Consider the following 19,525-nt stretch of genomic DNA (forward strand, 5'->3'; position numbering starts at 1 on the left):
ATGTGGTTAAAATAGTGCATTAAAAACATGGATTTGTTCTCCTATTTTGGTGTTTCTTAATGTGGTCATCATTGCTGGCATAGAATAAACAAAATGCTACTTATAAATGCAGCAAAAATTTATTTTGATACTTAAACGTAGCAGGTATTTGTCCTCATTAGGTTGTGACCTCTGTGTTAACCGTAACTTTGGGGGGAGGAGGAGGGAATGAAATGCAGAGTGTATCTATACTCTAAACATTGGTTAAGATGTTTTTTTAAGTTCAAAATCTAATATTTACCTTCTGATCCAAGAGCTGGAAGACCATGCTTTTGCTTTAACACTAGCAAAGTGTTCCGTCTGGAGCAAAGGTTTTCAGCTTCATAGAATTTTATTTGTGAAATCACATTCATACTACCTGAAACATGAAAATAATCTGTGTTCAGATTGATTACATACTTGAACTGTTACGTAAGAGCGTATCTGAATTATGTTGGTTAGTCTGTGGATATCTAATGTGCATTTTCCCAAATGAAAGAGTAACGTTTTGCACACTTCTATGAAATTTGAAAATCACTTAATCTTTCAGTGTTGTAAGTGTACTGAAAAACTAACAATTCATATTACTGATTGGAAAGGGTTCTTCAGCAAGAGGGTGGTTGAGCATTGTTTGGACAATGCTCTCAAAATTAGGGTTTGATTTTTGGGTGGTACAGTGTGGAGCCAGGAGTTGGAGTAAATGAATGGTGTGGGTTCCTTTTGACTCAGGGTGTTCTATGTTTCTTGGATATTTTTTTCAGTGGTCTAATACCTAGTTCTTTTTTTTCTTTTAGTATCTGGAATCCATGTTTACACTGCTCTTTCAGCTACTTCAGGAAGTAACAGAATGTGACACAAAAATGCATGTTCTTCATGTTCTGTCATGTGTGAATGAGAGAGTCAATGTACAGGTATTTTTTCTTCTAGAATTCAGACAGTGTTAGCTTCATATTAACACCACAGGACTTACTGTTTTGTGCTTTTGCAAAAATAGTAGAAAAATAGCATTGTTTAGTCAACTGGTTGTTGTTAGGGTAGGTGCCTGTATTATTTCCTTTATTTGGTCATCTACTTTTTAGTTTTCATTTATCTTTTTGTGTAATATTGTTCTTGTTCCATGTTCTGGTTTAACACGTCTGGCAGCTAGATACCACACAGCCGTTTGCTCACCCTTCCCCCTCCCTGTCTGGGATGGGGAAGAGAAATGGGAAAGTGAAGCCTGTGAGTTGAGATAGAGACTGTTTATTAAGACAGGAAAATAAAAATAATAATAACAATAATAATAACAATAATGATGATAATAGCATTACATAATTACAATAATGTGTACAAAGCAAGTGATGCACAATGGAATTGCTCACCACCTGCTGACCGATGCCAGCCTAACCCAAGCAGTCTGGCCCTCCCACCCCAGCTAGCCACCCCTATATATTGTTCAGCATGACCCCATATGGTATGGAATACCCCTTTGGCCAGTTTGGTTCAGCTGCTCTGGGTCTGTCCCCTCCCAGCTCTTGCTGTACCCCTATCCTGCCCGTTGGCAGGACAGAGTGGGAAGCTGAAATGTCCTTGGCTTGGTGTAAGCAGTGCTCTGCAACAATTAAAACATCAGAGTGTTATCAGCACTCTTCTCATCCTAAGCCAAGACATAGCACCCTACCAGCTACTAGGAAGAAAATTAACTCTGTTCTAACCGAAATCAGGATATTCCATTACTATAACTTGTTAAATTACTATTTATTTGTGGGATTCACTCACTTTTTGGAGTACAGAATGCATTTCTCTGCTTATTTTAATGCATTTCTTGCAATTTTCATTTTTCCGTTTTGTATTCTAGTTATATCATCTTACATCTGACCTATAACTTTATTAAACCTTATATATTAGACTTTTCTGGGGACAAAATGCTTTATACTCCCAAGGAATTCTCATTGGCATGGGTAAGGGTCAGGATTGCCTGTACAGCACTAGTTAACACAAACTTGGAATTTGAAATGCAGTTACCAACTTCCTGCTAAAGTATAGAGTTTGGTTTAAACTTAAAAGATGATATTTTTTGCAGAAGTAAAAACTAATTGTTGACTGCTTTTGTCTCTTCTGGTTTGCTGTATTACTCTATTAAGGGCAGAGACAGGGCATGCTTTGTAGTTTCTCCAACTTCTACAAGTAATTCTGTGTGAGAGCCAAATGTAGCTCTCTTAATTTTCCTTCATAGGAACAGTCAATGTGATAGCAGATTTATCTGCATTTGTATTTATATCAGCCATGGAAGCAGCAGGAAAAGCGACTTCAGTAAGAATCTTTGAGTCTGTTAAGGTTAATTCATTATTAAGTGCTGTAGGAAAAAAGAAGACTAAAGTTTTAGCCATGTAGAGCATCATAGAGAAAATTAGGTTAGGACAACCATCTGGAGGTACAATGCAAGCTCACAGCATGTCAGAGTTTATTCAGGACCCTCTCCAGCTGAATTTTGAACATCTCTGACAATGGCAATTTTGCAGTCTTTGTTTTGAACTGAATGCTTGGTGTTTTGTAATAACTGTGGATAAAAACTAGCATCTGGCTATTGACTTGTTTCTGGGAGAAAGCAGTTGCTGTGTGGTTTTATTTGTGCTTTCTTTTTAGTAGGGGAGAAGCTTTTCAGATGACACTGTGTGTGTCATCTGAAGGGTTCATATAGGTTTTAGAATTATGTTTAGTGTCCTGTCATGGGCTCTTTCATTCTTGTCATTATCACAGGGTAGATGTAACCCTGTAGTGATTCTGTCTTTCTCCCCAGAGCTGAAAACATTGTTAGTTTGAAAAAGAATTCAGTGGGAAGTGACGATTTTCTTGTTTCCATTTAAAATTTTATACTATTCCTTCTCAAAAAAATGTCTGAGTTTTGATCTACATTGGAACATTTATATCTGAGTTTACTTCGTTTTTCTTGCTTTTTGTACTTTTCACCATTTTGGAAAACTTCTGAAACTTAAAATAATCTTTAGGGATTTATAAATGTTTAATTCTCAAGTCTTAAGCGCAGAAAACAAAACTCTAGCTTGTTAATAGTCCTGCTGTTACAGATGTCAGGAGAACAGGCATACACTTAAAATGTGCAATAGGTAACTTCTTGGTTATTTTGCTTGCAATTGAGTTTGTGTTTTTTTTGCTGAAGTCCTGTTTTTTTGTTTTGTTTCCCAGAAATATGATGATGATAGATGTAACAGCTTCAGATTAGAGTCCTGCTCTGGAAACTTAGTATGTTTGAAAACTTCATATAAAATAGCGTTCAGGAACTACACTGTCTCTAAGGATCCTTTTTCCTGGCACTGCTTCTGGCCTTCTTAAAGGATTCAGCAATTGTGTTGTAGTGAAGACGCATATGATGCAGATATTGAAATGTCTTCAGTTATTAAGTTACCGTTCATGTTCTATTTAGTACTTTAGCTTTATTGTCACCACAAATGTTACCATGTTAGATGTGAAATGTTAGCATGTTGTTTTCAAACCCCTGTGCGGCCAGAAATCACTTCAGTCACAGAGTAAGGAATATGCTGTTTAAGGGAAACCTCTTAAATCTGTCAGAAATCATGTTTGGGGTAAATTAATGGCATTTTTTCACATATTAAGAAATACATTTGTGTTTTGAACTTCAGATACGACCATATGTAGGATGTTTGGTTCAGTATTTACCACTCCTTTGGAAACAGAGCGAGGAGCACAATATGCTGCGGTGTGCCATTCTGACCACTCTAATCCATCTTGTTCAGGTAAGGTGTCAAAAGTACAGAAATGTTGCTGGTGTTTCCTTCACTTTTCTCTTATCAGTCATGTCTGCAGGCTCTCAATGTGTATGTGTGTTTGGGGGGGGGTATAATTTTTTACATATTTATATAGATAAATTTGGATATACTTTACATATTTTGGCTTTAAAGACTATTTTTAAATGCTATTCAGTCTTATAAAAACATAGTGCTATGAATGGAGATAACCACAGCTATTCATTTATATTTATAATATTTAAGTATTCAACTGTTTTGTTTCCAGAGGGTTGTTCAGGAAAAGCAGTTCTTTAGGCACATAAGCTTGCGTTCTGGAGCATTTTAGTTTGGTTTCGTTATCTTGGAATTGAACCTCTTTTGGTGTCTGTAAAACATCTTGTTCTGGCTTCCTTTCTATCCCAGAAGATATTCAGAATGTCAGTCGCTTCAGACTTCAGCAGTGCACGTGCACCTGTTTCCCCACTGTTTCATTCAGCTCTCAAGGATGCAAAATTCCTATTTTGGTTGCAGGCTTTGTGAGGAAAGTGAGCCATTTCTAAATCATAGGCTGAGAAGTAGGCCATCATAACTAGCTTCAGAGCAGTGCCTGTTTTTTTAATTCGGCTTTTAATTCAGGTTATCATCAAATGTTTATCGTTTAAATCCTAACTGTTTGGTTTAATGTCTTTCAAGGATTTTTTTTGGCATTAACTAATTATGGGTCATCTATAGCATTCTGACCCTTCTGTTGCCATTTTTACTGTTGTCTTTTACTATATAATCCATGATACCTGTAATGTGCTCTTACAATAATTTCTGCAACATTATGTAGCACGTGAGAGAAATACTGTTTCTCAGCTTTTATGATGTTCTCTTCTGCTTTGTTCATGTGTTATATGGAGCAGAGATAATAGCAGCTTTGAGTTGCCTGCTTCGTTATATAATTAATTTGCTTCACATATACTTGTTTGAATTTCAAATTTTGATTTTCTTTTGAGAATTCATCCATGCTTATAAGTCTTTTCGAGTATATTTGAGTATTTTGTCTTTCTCAATGTTAGCTTTAAAATGGTATTGTCAAAGCTATTAAAATTTCTTTAAGTATGGTCTGTCACCTTACCTTTATTAATGACTGCAGCTTCTAAGTGCAATAACATAAGTGTAGTAATACTGAGAATAAAGGTAAATACAATGATTCTTAGACCATTTTGTTGTAGATTTTTGTAGACGTTTTTGTAGTTCTGCATGTTGTAGGAAACTTTTCCTGGCCCATAATATATTGGTGGTGTTTATCAACATTAGGTTTCATTTGCACATAGGTCATTTAGTTAATTTTGTATAGTTCCCTTGACAAAGATAGATCTAGGTATAACTAAAAGACAATGATAAGATCTAGGTATAAGTAAATCCTTAAATCTGAAATAAGAAATATCCCTGGTCTTGGCAGGAAAAAAAAAATGCAGTAAGTTAATTAAAAAAAGAATAAAGTGATCTATAACCATATACTGCCTGCAGAATTAATGCTATTAAACACTTCCCTAATATGCATTGTATCCCACAAACCAACCTTCTCTAGTCCATACTGTATCTCCAACTAACTAACTAAATAAATGTAGAATTAGCAAAGATTGTGAAGGGCTTCTGGGATGTAGGGCAGCTTCCATACAGGAAAAGATTAAATATGCAGGCAGTCTTGAACCTGGGGAGAGGCATGACTAAAGGGATATTATTGAAGGTCTATGAAAACATTAACACTGGAATAAAAGTGTAAAAGGAGCTGTTATATGTTACAACTAAAATAAAAGTTATAGTTCTTTTAAAAGGCAGGTTAGTTCATTAAAAAAAATAGTAATAATTCCATAATGCATAAATTGTGGAATTTCTTACAGGCCACCATAGAAGCCAAAACAAAATAAACTCAAAAGAGTTCAGACACATTTATGGAAGGCTCTTTGTTGTTGTTGTTGTTTCTCTTTTAATCAAAATTTATTTAAAAACAGGAATAATAAATTATTCTACAAAACAAAGCCTTAATTGAAAAATATCAGTTTTAAACTCAAGTTTACAAATGTTAGTAATCATATAAAAGCTGCATTCACTTAGCCTTAGTTCTCTCTTGTAGTAGTATTGCAAAATGGCCAGTAGTTTCCATTTTAAGAATTCCAATTTTGTAAAATTAGTTTTAATTTATGTGTAGCTTCAACAATGGTTACCTTGAGCATATTTTTAATTGTTGTTGTTTTTTATTGACTGATGAAGGAAAAATGTATTTTACATCCTTGGGAAGGAAGACATCTTTGCATATGACTCATGGATTACTTTAAAAAAAAAAAAAAATAAAACACAAAACTTTATCATTAGTCTGTGAATCTTTATTTAGGAATAAAATCAAACCCTTCTCCTGTTCTTAGAATGTGTCAAAAGATTTAGGATGTGGTAATGTCCAACCAGTAATTCCTTTCTGATCTTTAGCATAATTTATTTAGCATTTAGTATTTGTTAAAGCTGTGACTTTTTCGATAAATAGAATGACTAGTAAATGTTATTTAGGAATGTGTATTGTTCCTGCAGACCATTGGTAGCTGCTCATTCTCCAAAAGTTTATATAAAGTTTCTCAATACTTGTTGAGAGAAAGCTTGAGTATCAAACTAAGCAGCTTCATGTTGCATGAAATGGAAGCAGGTTCAGTGTTTGATTTCTCAAATGCATGTTTACAGCATATAAATTTCTATTATATAGCATTACAGATCTTTTTCAGTTCTATCCATGAAATGCTTGAGTTAATTTTTTGAAGCATTTTACTTATTTTGTTTTTATTTACTCCTACAGGGCCTGGGAGCAGACAGCAAAAATCTCTACCCTTTTCTACTTCCGGTTATTCAGCTAAGTACAGATGTCTCCCAGCCTCCGCATGTCTATCTTCTGGAAGACGGTTTGGAGTTGTGGTAAGAAAATTCTTTATCAAATTCTAATACTTAATTCTTCTTTTTGTATCTTTGGAAGGAAAAAAAAAAGGGATATAACAAAAGCTTCTTAGATATCTTACCTTGACATCATCTATACTAGATATTTTTGAAGAAGTAATGTTGAAGTGTTGATAAAAGAAACACAGTTGAAAGTGACTGCTTGAGTGGGAACTCCTTTTTGAGGCAGTTCGTAGAAACATATGGTTTTGTTTAGATAATAAACTGCAAGACAAAGTCTAGAATCTCTTTAGTGTGTATGCTGAACTAACAATTTGACATGCTTGACTTGAGCACAATAACCCACTGATTCTCAGAGCTGGTTGCTGGAAGAGATGGTGTGTTTTAAAAGAATAAAATTGAGAAGTTATCTTTCAAGTGTCATGCTATCTCATGCCATCTGGTGAGTGAACATAAAATAAGAAGTGGCACTGATCTATTTTTAACTGCCTTCTATGAAGGGAGAAAACAACCTTAACCTGAAACAAATTCAACATATTTTTTTTCTATGGGATAGGAATATATTAAAATTGTCTTAAAACAGTGAGAGATTAATTAGATCTAAATTGCAGGTAAGTATCTGTAGTTCAAATGCCTAACCTGAAAATGATCTGTTTTATGTTACAAAGATTTATAATGCCATTGGTAGGGAGGAGCAACTTTAAATTGCAAGATCTTCACAAAATCTAAGACAGGGTTTCAGATCAGAACATTCATATTTTATCTTACCAACCAAAAACATTCTGTGATTTATCAATGCTGATCTTAGGTGGTTGTTCTGATGCCTATGCTGAAGAATGTATATGGTATTTTAAGTTGTTCTAGAGCATCAGAGATACCTGAATGTAGCTGGCAGAAATGTCGGGACTATAAAAACTATTTGAGCTGGTTTCTACCATAGCTCTTGAAGCACTGCAGACCTGGTCTTTACACCATCAATATTCCCACTTCTCTGAGTTCAGCCCAGGATCCCCAAGTCGGATGCTTAAACATCCTCACTGCTCCATTTTTGAGGTTTTGTTAGTTTATTGTTGTGTTTGTTTTTTTTTTTAAACCAACAACCCTCCCACCTGTAAAACAAAAACCACCAGTAGCATATCTTTGTTTTACTACCTTAGCAAAACCGATGACTCCACTAATGTGTATTTTCTTTTCTCAGAAAGAGCAGTCAGGCATTAGAATGGGTTGCCCAGGGAAGTGCTGGAGTCAACACCCCTGGGAGTGTTTAAGGAAAGGGTGGATGTGGTGCTTAGGGACATGGTGTAGTAGGGCAATGGTTAGACTGGATGATCTTGGAGGTCTTTTCCAACCCTAATGATTCTTTGATCCTTTATATTGTAAAGGACTGATAATGGACTTCAAATATGCTTCAAGCAATTGTTACGTGGTTTTCATGGGTCATGTACATATTTACTTCAGGTTGCAATGCTTTATATCTGTCAAAACAATTAGTCAATGTTACCCATAAATCATTTGAATTATTTCATCTAATCTATTCTTAGGTTAGTGACGTTGGAGAATAGTCCTTGTCTTACACCTGAGCTCCTGAGAATATTTCAGAACATGTCTGCCCTTCTTGGTGAGCCTTTTACTAATAAAACTTCAGTTTGCTTTTTTTTAACTTCCTGTATTGTTACTGAAAATATAACAACAAATTTGCTGAGTTTTACTGGCGTGGGTTATATATTTGCCTGTTCTGCTTAAGACCATGATGATGATTTCCAGTTTCAAGAATTGAATTTTCCATTATTAGCTTTTCCATTATTTAGTCAATAATTACATAGGAGGTTTTCAAACTCTCTAAATGTTTAAAAGTGTATTGGACAAGCAACACTGAAATTAAAGGCAGTAGTTTTGCCTGAGTTGTTGCCAAATATAAACTTAATAATGAGAATTAAGGTTCAGATTTTTTTTCTTTGCGAATAAATGCGGTATAAAAATTTTGCCTTTCAATTTCATTATATAAATATTTTTGATTAATCTTTAGTTGTGCTTTTTTAGGCTGTGGAGCTCATGTAGCAAATATATATATTTTTAAAAGGAATGTTTTTATAAGATTACAGTAGCTGGCTTTCTTCTTATAGAGTGATTTTTGGCTCTTAATATTTTATTCTGACTGAAGGTCAGTAGAAGGTTGCAACACAGTGGGTAGGCAGAAGATAATTCCTTCTGTTACAGTGTTGCTTTAAGTACACTAGGTCTCTAATGACAACTGTGCTCAGGAAAGCTGTATTTTGTACTGGTTTTAGTATTTATCTCCAGATACACCTTTTAGTTTCTGTAGCTGCCCAATACTTTCTCTTCACTCATCTACAAACATTCCCTTTCTCCTCCTTGTTCTTTGTTAGTAGTAGGTAGTCTGCTCTGGGAAACTCACAATATACAAGTGGCCATGATTTTTATGGGTGTATCACACTACCACTCTACTTGTGTTAAGTTCAGAAATGGGCTGTGTTTATGCTTTCCTTACATTTTCTGCTTCTGTTTTCTGCCTAGTTTTCGAGCAATAAGTTCCATGGAAGTGATAGGGATGAATGGAAACCATGGCACACACTTCAGACAAAATGTAGATGTATTACGAAATCATAGAATCAGATAGTGGCTGGCTTTCTGGGCTGCAAGAAGACATTGCTGGCTCATGTTGAGTTCCTCATCAACCAGAACCCCCAAGTCTTTCTCCTCAGGACTGCTGTCAATCCATTCTCTGTCCAGGTGTATTTGTACCTGGAATTTCCCTGACCAGTGTGCGAGACCTTGCACTTTTGGTGTTGACCTACTTCTCACGTTTGTCAAGGTCCCTCTGAATGGCATGTGTTTCCTCCAACATGTTGACTGCAGAGCTCGGTGCTGTTGGCAAGCTTGGTGAGGGTGTGCTCAGTCCCACTGTCAATGTTGCTGACAAAGATGTTAAACAGAGACAGTCCCAATACTGACCCCTGAGGAACAACACTTGTCAGTCATCTTTATTTGGACACTGAGCCATTCACTGCAACTCTTTGAATGCAGCCACTCAGCCAAATCCTTATTGGAGTGGTCCACCTGCCAAATCCATGTGTCTCCAATTTAGAGAGAAGGTTGTTGTGTGGGACAGTCTCAAGTGCTTTGCACAAGTCCAGGCAGAGGACTTGTCAGTTGCTCTTCCCTATCTACCAAAGCTATAACCCCATTGTAGAAGGCCAGCAAATTTGTCAGGCATATGTGCCCTTAGTGAAGCCATGGTGGCTGTCACCAGTCACCACTGTATTTTCCATGTGCCTTAGCGCAGTTTGCAGGAGGATGTGCTCCATGATGTTGCCTGGCACAGAGGTGAGACTGACTGGCCTCTAGTTCCCCAGTTGTCTTTTTTTCCCATTAAAAAAAGATGTTATGTTTCCCCTCTTCCAACCAGTGGAAACTTCACCAGGTTTCTGTGACTTCTCAAACATGATTGAGAGTGGCTTAGAAACTTCATTCACCAATTTCTTTAGGCTTCTTGGGTGTATCTCATTAGGTCCTGTGCAATTGTGTACTTTCAGGTTCCTTACACGGTCTTAGACCTGATCCTTTCCTACAGTAGTCAGTCCTTTATTCCCCCAGTCCCCGCCTTTACCTTCTGTGACTTGGGTGGTGTGCCTAGAGCACTTCCTGGTGAAGACGGAGGCAAAACAGTAATTGAGTACCTCAGCCTTCTCAATTTCATGTGTAACCAGGACTCCCATTTTCTTCTTGAGAGCACCTGTGTTTTCCCTAATCTTCCTTTTATGAAGGATGTACTTGTAGAAGTTCTTGTTGTTGCCCTTGACATCCCTGGCCATATTCAATTCTACCTGGGCTTTAGCTATCCTAACTTGACCCCTGGCTGCTCAGACAGTGTCTCTGTATTTGTCCCAGGTTACCCATCCTTGCTTCTACCATCCATAGGTTTTCTTCTTGTGTTTGAGTTTGACCAGGAGCTCCTTCATCCATGCCGGCCTCCTGGTGATTTTGCCTCACATCCCCTGTGTTGGGATGCATCGTTCTTGAGCTTGGAGGTGATTGCTGCAGACAAGGCTGCCTTTGAGCTTCACATTCCCCACAACCCCCTCCTTGTTCATGAGGCCCTGGAGAATGAGGTCTATCTTCTAAGCTTGTAACAACTTGTTTTATTTTTTAATGAATCCTGGAGAAGAGCGAGACACTCCTTTGGAAAAAATATACATTCCTCAAAGGAACATTTCTTATTTTTATTAAAGTTAGTGAATGATACTGACAGCATAAATACTAAATATAAGCTAGGCAAGTTTTACTTAAGGTGAGGCTTCAGACATGCTTCTGTCAATTTTTCCTACATCAGAGATGGAGTTGAGTGGTGAAAATACAATTGCACTTGCAATATGTAATCATAAACTGATTTCCTTGTATAGCCTTGTGGAACTAGTTTACTTCTTGATCATTTTTCTGACAAACTTTTGTTTTCTGAGTGCCTTTTCAGTCAAAAAAACTATGATTTCTATAATCCAAAATAGTATATGTTTTCCAGAAAGCAGAAACCATTCTGATGCATATTTTGCATGCAATTCAGTTTTTTGTTACATCTGGCTGGACTGCTTCCACATATAAACATGGCAATGCGATACTGAAATAGTGCTTAAATTTAAAGTTAGTGCTAAATTTATTTTCAAGTTATGTTGTTATAAAAACTGCAATATTTCTAGTATGCCTTAGGCACCTGCTTTTTCAATACATTGTACTTGTAAAAGGGATCCTCCACTTAAATCCAATGCAACAACACCGTTAAAGCTGCAGCCACCTGAAGAAGAAAATATGTTAATCAGAAATGACTGTCCAAGTTAGTTAAACTACTGCTCAGTCTTAATTCTATTGTAGTTTCTCCAGTAGATAGTGGCAGTAATGATATGAAACTTCCAACATTTAAGAAAAACACTCCTTTACCCATCCTTCCCACCATGGTGATGTAACTGGCAAGTTTTATTTTCACTTGGACAGATGCAGAAACCCATTTGACTTTTGAGATCCTCAAATTCTTAATCTCAAGATCCTGATGTCGTATGTGCCCTAACTTTCTGAGGTAAAATACATGAAAAAAGTGCACTTGAGTCTGGTTCTCATTCAGTCTCAAGTTTCCAAAGTGGAAGCTGTAAAGAAAATCTGGTGAAAGGGGGGTCATAAGTAGATGATTGGTTTGCATATGTCTTTCAGAGCTGGCAGGGACCTATCTTCAAGGCACTCCACAAAATTATTTTGTTGGAAATACGGTATAAGGAATATGAACCTTCTGACCTTCAGTTTCTGAATTTGTTCTTACTGAATGGAATTACTCTAATACACAAGTAATATAATTGTGTTTCTGCTGTGATTAACTAACTACTCTGTCAGTGACTGTGTTCTTCTGAAAAAGTGTGCTATTAGAGGTCAAGATGGTTGAACTAGAAGAGCTGGAAGGAAAAGAAAGGAGGAAAGTTCTTAAATAAGATTTTTTGGACGTCAGAGAGAGGCAGCATACTCTGTCCTGCTGAGAATGAGAAAGTGGTTATGGGAGAAGCCTTTATGCTAGAGAAGAGAAGTTCCGTAGGCATTTTGTTTTCTTATTTCATCTTCTTCACTTCCAGATAATGATTTTTAAGACTTGTTATTAATGGTAACTCTCATAGAGGTACTATATTCATGTATGCATAGGTGACAAACTACTATGGGAATCGAACTGTATATGTAATAGTGCAGCTTTGATAACTCTCACCCAAAGGCACCGTGGAAAATAGTGTTGATGACCATTTGTATGTAAGCATATGATTAAGGAGGCATAAAAAACAGGCTGACAATTGTAGATCGTATATTGTTGAGTTCGTTGGCTTTTCACAGTGTTGTAGCTTTTGCTTTGAACTAACTGCTTTCGTGGATGAGGTCCTGCGCTTACATGGTTGTGACTGTATACCATATTCTTTAGAGAAGTGGTATAAAATTGAATGAAATACATTTTGAACAAATTGTCAGGTAGTTTTTGAAGTGCGCTATGAATATCACTTAACTGGAACATGTTGCTGTGCTTTGTTTTCTGTTGATGAATTCATATCTAGATGATTGCAAAAGAATGTCACTTGTTGCACAATTCTTATTAAGTGCTCTTATGATGCTTACCAAGATTTGTCTATGATTACTTCCTGGCCCATCAGTAGCACCTGGCAAACATGAACTTTGAAGATACCCCTACTACTTCCTCTTATGCTTTCTCTGCTGGAGATAATCTTTACTGATAACAGTACCTTCAGGGTCCTTTGACTTCAATTCCGAACTTAAATTTACAGCGTAAAGAAGCAATTGTTCACCTTTGCTTCTCTTAGATCTTTTGGGAGAATTTTTATGAGACATATATTCATGTGCCTGTTGGCAAGCTGTTCCAGTGCCTGATACATAAAAATTAGTTTGGGATTTAGATTTTTGTTTGAGTGTTTTATATATTCCTACTGCGTTTTTCATCGTTTGAACATCTCTTTTTCATGGCCATGTCACAGGCTTGTGGCCTATATCAACGTAAGTATATGTCAAACATCTCTTTTACAGTCAACTTCAAGGGGAAAAAATTAAAAAAAGTTTCTGATTTTTAACTAGTTCCAATGTAATATATAGCTTTTCATTTTCAGATAAATCTGAAAGAGCTTTTCTTATGTTGGAACTGGATGTGAGTGGTACAAATCAATTAGATTTGCTTCTTAAAGTAATCAGTGCTGTCGTTAAATCTTAAAGATATAGGAATAGAATGTTATATTTGATAAGAGTAATTTCACTTGTATAGCTGACCTTCCTTCAAACAGCATAGTACTATCACTGATGTATAATAATAATTCACAGCATAATTGTAATATTTAATTTTCATTTCTGCACTGTTAATATTTAAATTCTGAAGAAATATAATTGCCCTACAGAGGGGTTGCAGCAGATTCTCTTAGTGCAGCAGATTGAATAATGTGGAATGGAGGAATATATTCTCTGTGGATGAATGTAATTCTGCAGCAAGACTGCTTAAAATTACAGCTGAATCTGATACAATTTCAGGTTGGGGTATGTCAGAGTCAAAACATACCTGCTTTAAGAAGCATCAGGTTTAACATGAAAAATGCTTTTAGAAAACACTGATCTTTATGCACAGATGACCAATTAAATTTTGTAGTTTGTCTTAACTGTTTTTTATTTCTGGCAAGAAATAATTTTGCTTGTAATTTTGCTAGTTGATTTTTATTATCTTTCTATCAGCTATCAAAAGCTCAGTAGTATTTCATGTTTAGGTGACCATTTATTTATTTGTCTACTGCATCAGTATCTGAAACTTAATGTATGGTTATATTCAATAAAAAAAATAATCTGCAGGCTTCTAAGAAGAATGCAAGAACTTCAGGGAAAAAAAAACAAGTGCAGTACTAGTAGTATCATAGAATAGTTTTCAGTTGAAAGGAAGGTTGATAATGACTTGGTTCCAGCTCCCCTGCCATTGGTGGGGGACTGCCTACTCCCCCCCCCCCCCCCCAGATGGGATTGCTCAAAGCCCCAGCCAACCTGGTCTTGAACACTTCGAGGGATGTGGCATCTACAGCTTCTCTGGGCAACCTCTTCCAGTGCCTCACCATCCTCATAATAAAGACTTTCTTCTGAATGTCTAATCTAAATTTTCCGTCCTTTAGTTTAAAACCATTACTCCTTGTCCTGTTGCTACACTCCCTGACAGAGTCCATCTACAACATTCTTGCAGGCCCTCTTTGAGTACTGGAAGTACATCCCCAACATTCTTTGAGTACTGGAAGGTCTCCCCAGATATTTCTGTTCTCTAGGCTGAACAGCCATAAATTTCTTAGCCTTTTTTTTGTAGGAGAGGTGCTCTAGCCATCTGATCATCTTTATGGCCCTTCTCTGGACTCACTCCAACAGGTCCATGTTTTTCGTATGCTGGGGTCCCCACAGCTTAGCACAGTACTCCAAGTAGGGTTTCATGAGTGGAATAGAGGGGGACTACAAAATATGGTAATAAAGTTAATATATCAGAATCTTTTGATGAGATTATTGGATGGATGACTTGAAAGTCCATCTCTTTTCAAGTAATGATATTTAAATATCTAAAATGAGTGATAATAAGGCATGACCTGTACAATCACTGAGATATTTAAGTAATCATGCATTCAAAGCTCTTCAAGGGCTATGTCATATAACAGAAACTTTAATGATCTTTATAATGAGAAGGGAAAGAAGGAACTGTTCAAACTCTCTCGAAGTTTCCAGATATTGCAATAGAAAACCGGCCATAGTTTCTGTCTTGGAAAATTATCTGTAGTTTTTTCTTTATAAGCATCACTAGGTGTAAGCCCCACTTTCATAGAGACTGCATGCATTTAAGCCATGGAACACATACCATATTTTAGCCAACTCCTGGAGTTTGTTTAATCTGATAAGGATTATTTTTAGTCTGTGTATCAGACGCTCCCTGAGAATGTGCCTTTTTACCTCTTTCTTCAGATTTTATCTGTATGCCATCTATTAGATCTGTGTGCTTTACTTAACTGAAGTAGTCATGGTATGGCCTATAGCTCAGCTTGTTTCAGTCTAGAAGCTCAATGCAATTTGATATGGCTCATGGGTCAGACAAGCAGACTTGAAATCTTTATTTCGCTCCTTTGATGCAACAGTTACTGAATCAAATAGGAAAGAGATGATGTATCAGAAAGTGCAGGACCCTCATAAGTTTTGTTTGTTCTGTCTTCAGTAGCTTCTTAGTGTATTATTACATCCAAAAGTACTTTTTTTTTTTTCTTGATTAGAATTAGCTTTTGGGTTTATAGGATTTCTTGTGCTTCCATATGAGAACATGTTAGCTGAACCCAGTAACCTAGCAGGGAAATAGATTCAGTACCATTCAAATTCTAACTACTTTTTTTTTTCCTATCTGTTGGCCTTTGGCACATTATTGCTGTATGATGAAAACCAGTTTTAAAAGTGGATTGTTTTGGTTGTATTTCAATTTGGTTATGAGTTTCTGAATTGCATGTTTATTTTTTTTTCCAGAGCTGAGTTCAGAAAACCTCAAAAATTGCTTTAAGATCATCAATGCTTATATTTTCTTATCATCGACTGAATTTTTGCAGGTACATTACCATGATATAATACCTCATAATCCTTATTAAGCACCTTAATTCCCTACTGGCAAGTTATTGTTCTTTTTTTAACAAATGCTGGGAAACACTGGGCACATTAACGTTTATACTTTTGCTCATTTGTGTGTATATAGGAATGTTAAAATCCTAGAATCATAGAATTATGTTGTTTATGGCACGTGGTGAACACTCAATAAAATCAGATTTCTGAAAGATTGAGAATTAATGTTGATCAGGTTAGTAGTTTCCTACCTGAAAAGGTCCTGTGCAGGGCAGTAATCATTACTCTATTGATTCTCCTGCCAGATTAAAATTAGGAGAAGTTCTATCAAGAAATGAACTAGTGATATTATGCTACGATTTAAAATCTTCTCTGTTAAAAATATCACTAATTGTTTTGAAATATATATGTAAACATATAAAGCTCAGTGCAAGCTGGAATATAGGAGGTTCCACTTAAATATGAGACGAAACTTTCTCATGGTGAGGGTGACAGAGCACTGGAACAGGCTGCCCAGGGGGGCTGTGGGGGCTCCTTCTCCAGGGATATTCAAAACCTTCCTGTGTGATGCGATCTAGGTGTTCCTGCTCTGGCAGGGAAATTGGACTGGTTATCTTCAGAGGTCCCTTCCAGTCGCTGACATTCTGTGCTTCTGTTACTTAATTTCAGATGTATGCTGTTGACTTGTGTCGATCATTTTGTGAACTCTTAAAGGACATCACTACTGAAGGTCAAGTTCAAGCTTTAAAGGTAGAGTACAATGAAAATAATGTTCAGCTCCAGACATCAGTATTCTTACTTTCTAGTTCTGTCAAGTTTAAATAACATTTTCAAGTGTGAATATAGAACTTGTAGGAAAAAAAACAGCTGATTTCACACATCTTATTACAGGAGTCAGAGATGTTTTAAACTACATATTTGAAGTGTATGTATTGGGAGCATGTATACATGCACACATGTATTTTCAAAAAAGTATATTTATATATGTATTTTACCAAGAGATGGCTAGTATTGTCCCATATAGAGCACTGTAAAAGATGATTCTATAATAATTAGCTGATGCGCTTGCTGTTCCTGTACAATCTCTGCAATGCTTTAAGTCATGTGATTTCAATATGTTTTTAAGTAAATTTAAGTAAAGTTTGAGTCCTCTTCCTACAGATTCATTTAGATTAAGAGTCTGAGATCTTCTCCACTTAGATTATTATAGAAAGAAAGGTTAGTGTGGGCTTGCACCCTCATGAAAGCAGTTCATTTTGCAGCAAGGTAGCAGCACATTCAAAATGCCAGATGACCAATCACTGTATGGCAAAGATGATGCTATTCTTAGAAAACTATGAGGACACTGAGTTGCAAAACAAAGATTGTTTTGAGTCAAGGTAACTTGATGTAAACCGTGAATATTGGTCACCCAGGGAAGTTGAAGAGAATTTATCAAAGCTTTTCGATTCTAGCTGAATTATAAAATGGAGAAGACAACATAAAAGATACCCACACTTGTAATTACAAATAAGAAGGCAAAACTAAGATGGTTAATAAGTTTTAAAACTTGTCCTATTTGTGTTTTCAGCTTGATTCAGAATTCAAAAAAATATATTTTCCATTATTTGGTTCAAAATGCAACGTAAAGAAATGATTCAACTGTAAAAAATTTCAAAATCATTCAGCACACATCAATAATGTAGATTCATTTTGAGTGTTTCTAATCATTATATGAAAAGAGATAACTACCTAATTGCCATATCTAACAATCCAAATCTGAGATTCATCTGTACCCTGTAAATCGGAATTGATTCCTTTGGTCATACAGTAATTTTACTTCTCAGTATTCAATACCAGTAAGAATAATAATCAAGAGTTCAAGTTTTGTAACTGGCAAGATAAGGCTGAAGTGATGAGACTACATATATACATTCATTATAAAAAGTCTTTGTGATTTTATTATTAAATAAGCACAAAGCATCAAAATTTACTTTTTCCTGCATTTCTGTACAAATAGTAGAATTTAATAGCTCTTGGACCTGTATTTGCTAAATACTGAATGTATATACTCTTTATCATGTACATATTCTATATCACATTGTTTTGTATAGCACACTTTTTTGTACTGTGACATCATGTTCAGCCCATCTTTGCATTTGTCGTAAGTTGCTTAGTAGTAGCAACAGCTGCTTAGATGGAATTACTGGATGTTTTTTAAATTATTAAAAAAAAAAAAAAAACACAAACTATTTCCACACAAACTTCAAATGGTATTATGCAAGAGACCTTGCAAAATTTGTAAGCATTTGAAATATTGTATCTGACCTTTCAAATATTCCTTTTGAGGAGTTTCAGGAGGAAATAAAGTTACAATAAGAACTTTAGTAGTAATACAGGATCATATACTATACAGAATAGTAACTGAAGTTTTACTACTTACATTTTCAGTGGCAGTACTTACTAGGAACTTTGTATTGCTTATGAAGTCCAGTTCATTATAAACACAACAGAGGCAAAAATTAAAATCTCACCTACCTCTTTGGGTTGCACAACTACTTGCAGAAAGAATCTGTGGACAGGGAAACAACAGGAGGAGTTAATAGCCCTCCTCTATTTATAATTCCTGCTGCAGGGAGCATAAGGACTCTATCTCTGTAGTTTAAAATGTTAATACCTATCCATTGATGGTATTATTTAGAGTCTGTTATTGGGCAAATACATGATATAGCAGCTTTTAATCTGAACCTTAAAATGAAATAACACTAGTAATATGGCATATTTATCCACTTGGCTCCAGTGTGACCTTGCAGTAGCCACAGTTTGTCCACTGTAATTTGAATACCTTCCTAGTATGCCTATCTGATCACAAAGGAATAACTGAAATATCAGTGTAAATATTTGTATTTTAAAAAATAAAGTTTTATAAGGCATCACCATACTGATGTGTTGAACAACAAAAAAAAGATAAATATTGGCAACAAATGTGGGAGTGTTCTGAAATACTGTGTTACATACAAGTTTGGCTTGTTTGAAAATAGGCCTTAGAGCAGTAAATAAAAGCATAAGGTTGAAGAACCTTAATTTGGTTAAGGCTTAAGACAAGTAATAATAAGACAATTTATTACAAGATTGCTGATTACAAGATTGATTCGACTTGATTTTTGAATTATCTGAGATTAAACAATGCGTTTTTTCTGCTGTTTTTATCCAAAGATAAGTAATGCTATTAACAAATCTGTAGAAATAAGGCACACACACAAACACACATGAAAAAGGAAATAAAGGGGAGAGACCTAGTGAACAAAAAGAGTAATTCTGTTATTACTCCAATACTAAGAGTAGCGTATAAAAGAAAAAGGAGAGGAGATCTAAAGCAATCAAAACTGGCTTAAATGGGTTTTCTGTGTGTGTGTATGATGACTGTATTAACGCATGTCTTAAGACAGTTGAAATGATTGCTAAATTATTCTGTCAGTAACAGTGGTTAGTGTCTAAGGAGAATGAGAGGATTACAGAGCATGAGAACTTAGATCATCTGTCTTACAATAACTCATAACTGTCAAATGTGTTAGGTAAATGAATATCTTTTTCTCTTCTGGAGGAGGTTGTATCAAACAAATGTTAATCCTCTTGTCAAAGAAGTTCTGACTTTTGTGGTCACTTTGAAAATTCTTCTGAGATACGGGACTTCAAAAACTCAGATT

At 35.8% G+C, this 19,525-nt stretch overlaps 1 protein-coding gene across 5 annotated transcripts in view; it reads left to right on the top strand.

Moving 5' to 3' along the window:
- IPO11 (importin 11) overlaps positions 1-19,525 on the top strand; it is a 93,554-nt gene that overhangs the window by 42,666 nt on the left and 31,363 nt on the right. For all 5 annotated transcript variants that reach the window (XM_038170402.2, XM_038170404.2, XM_027446244.3 and 2 more), the window contains exons 21-26: positions 813-929; positions 3,657-3,770; positions 6,592-6,707; positions 8,228-8,304; positions 15,750-15,829; positions 16,509-16,589. In XM_038170402.2, the coding sequence (XP_038026330.1) occupies positions 813-929; positions 3,657-3,770; positions 6,592-6,707; positions 8,228-8,304; positions 15,750-15,829; positions 16,509-16,589 (585 nt within the window). The remainder of the gene's footprint in view (positions 1-812; positions 930-3,656; positions 3,771-6,591; positions 6,708-8,227; positions 8,305-15,749; positions 15,830-16,508; positions 16,590-19,525) is intronic.

This window comes from Anas platyrhynchos, chromosome Z, assembly GCF_047663525.1.
Source record: "Anas platyrhynchos isolate ZD024472 breed Pekin duck chromosome Z, IASCAAS_PekinDuck_T2T, whole genome shotgun sequence".
NCBI lineage: Eukaryota > Metazoa > Chordata > Aves > Anseriformes > Anatidae > Anas > Anas platyrhynchos.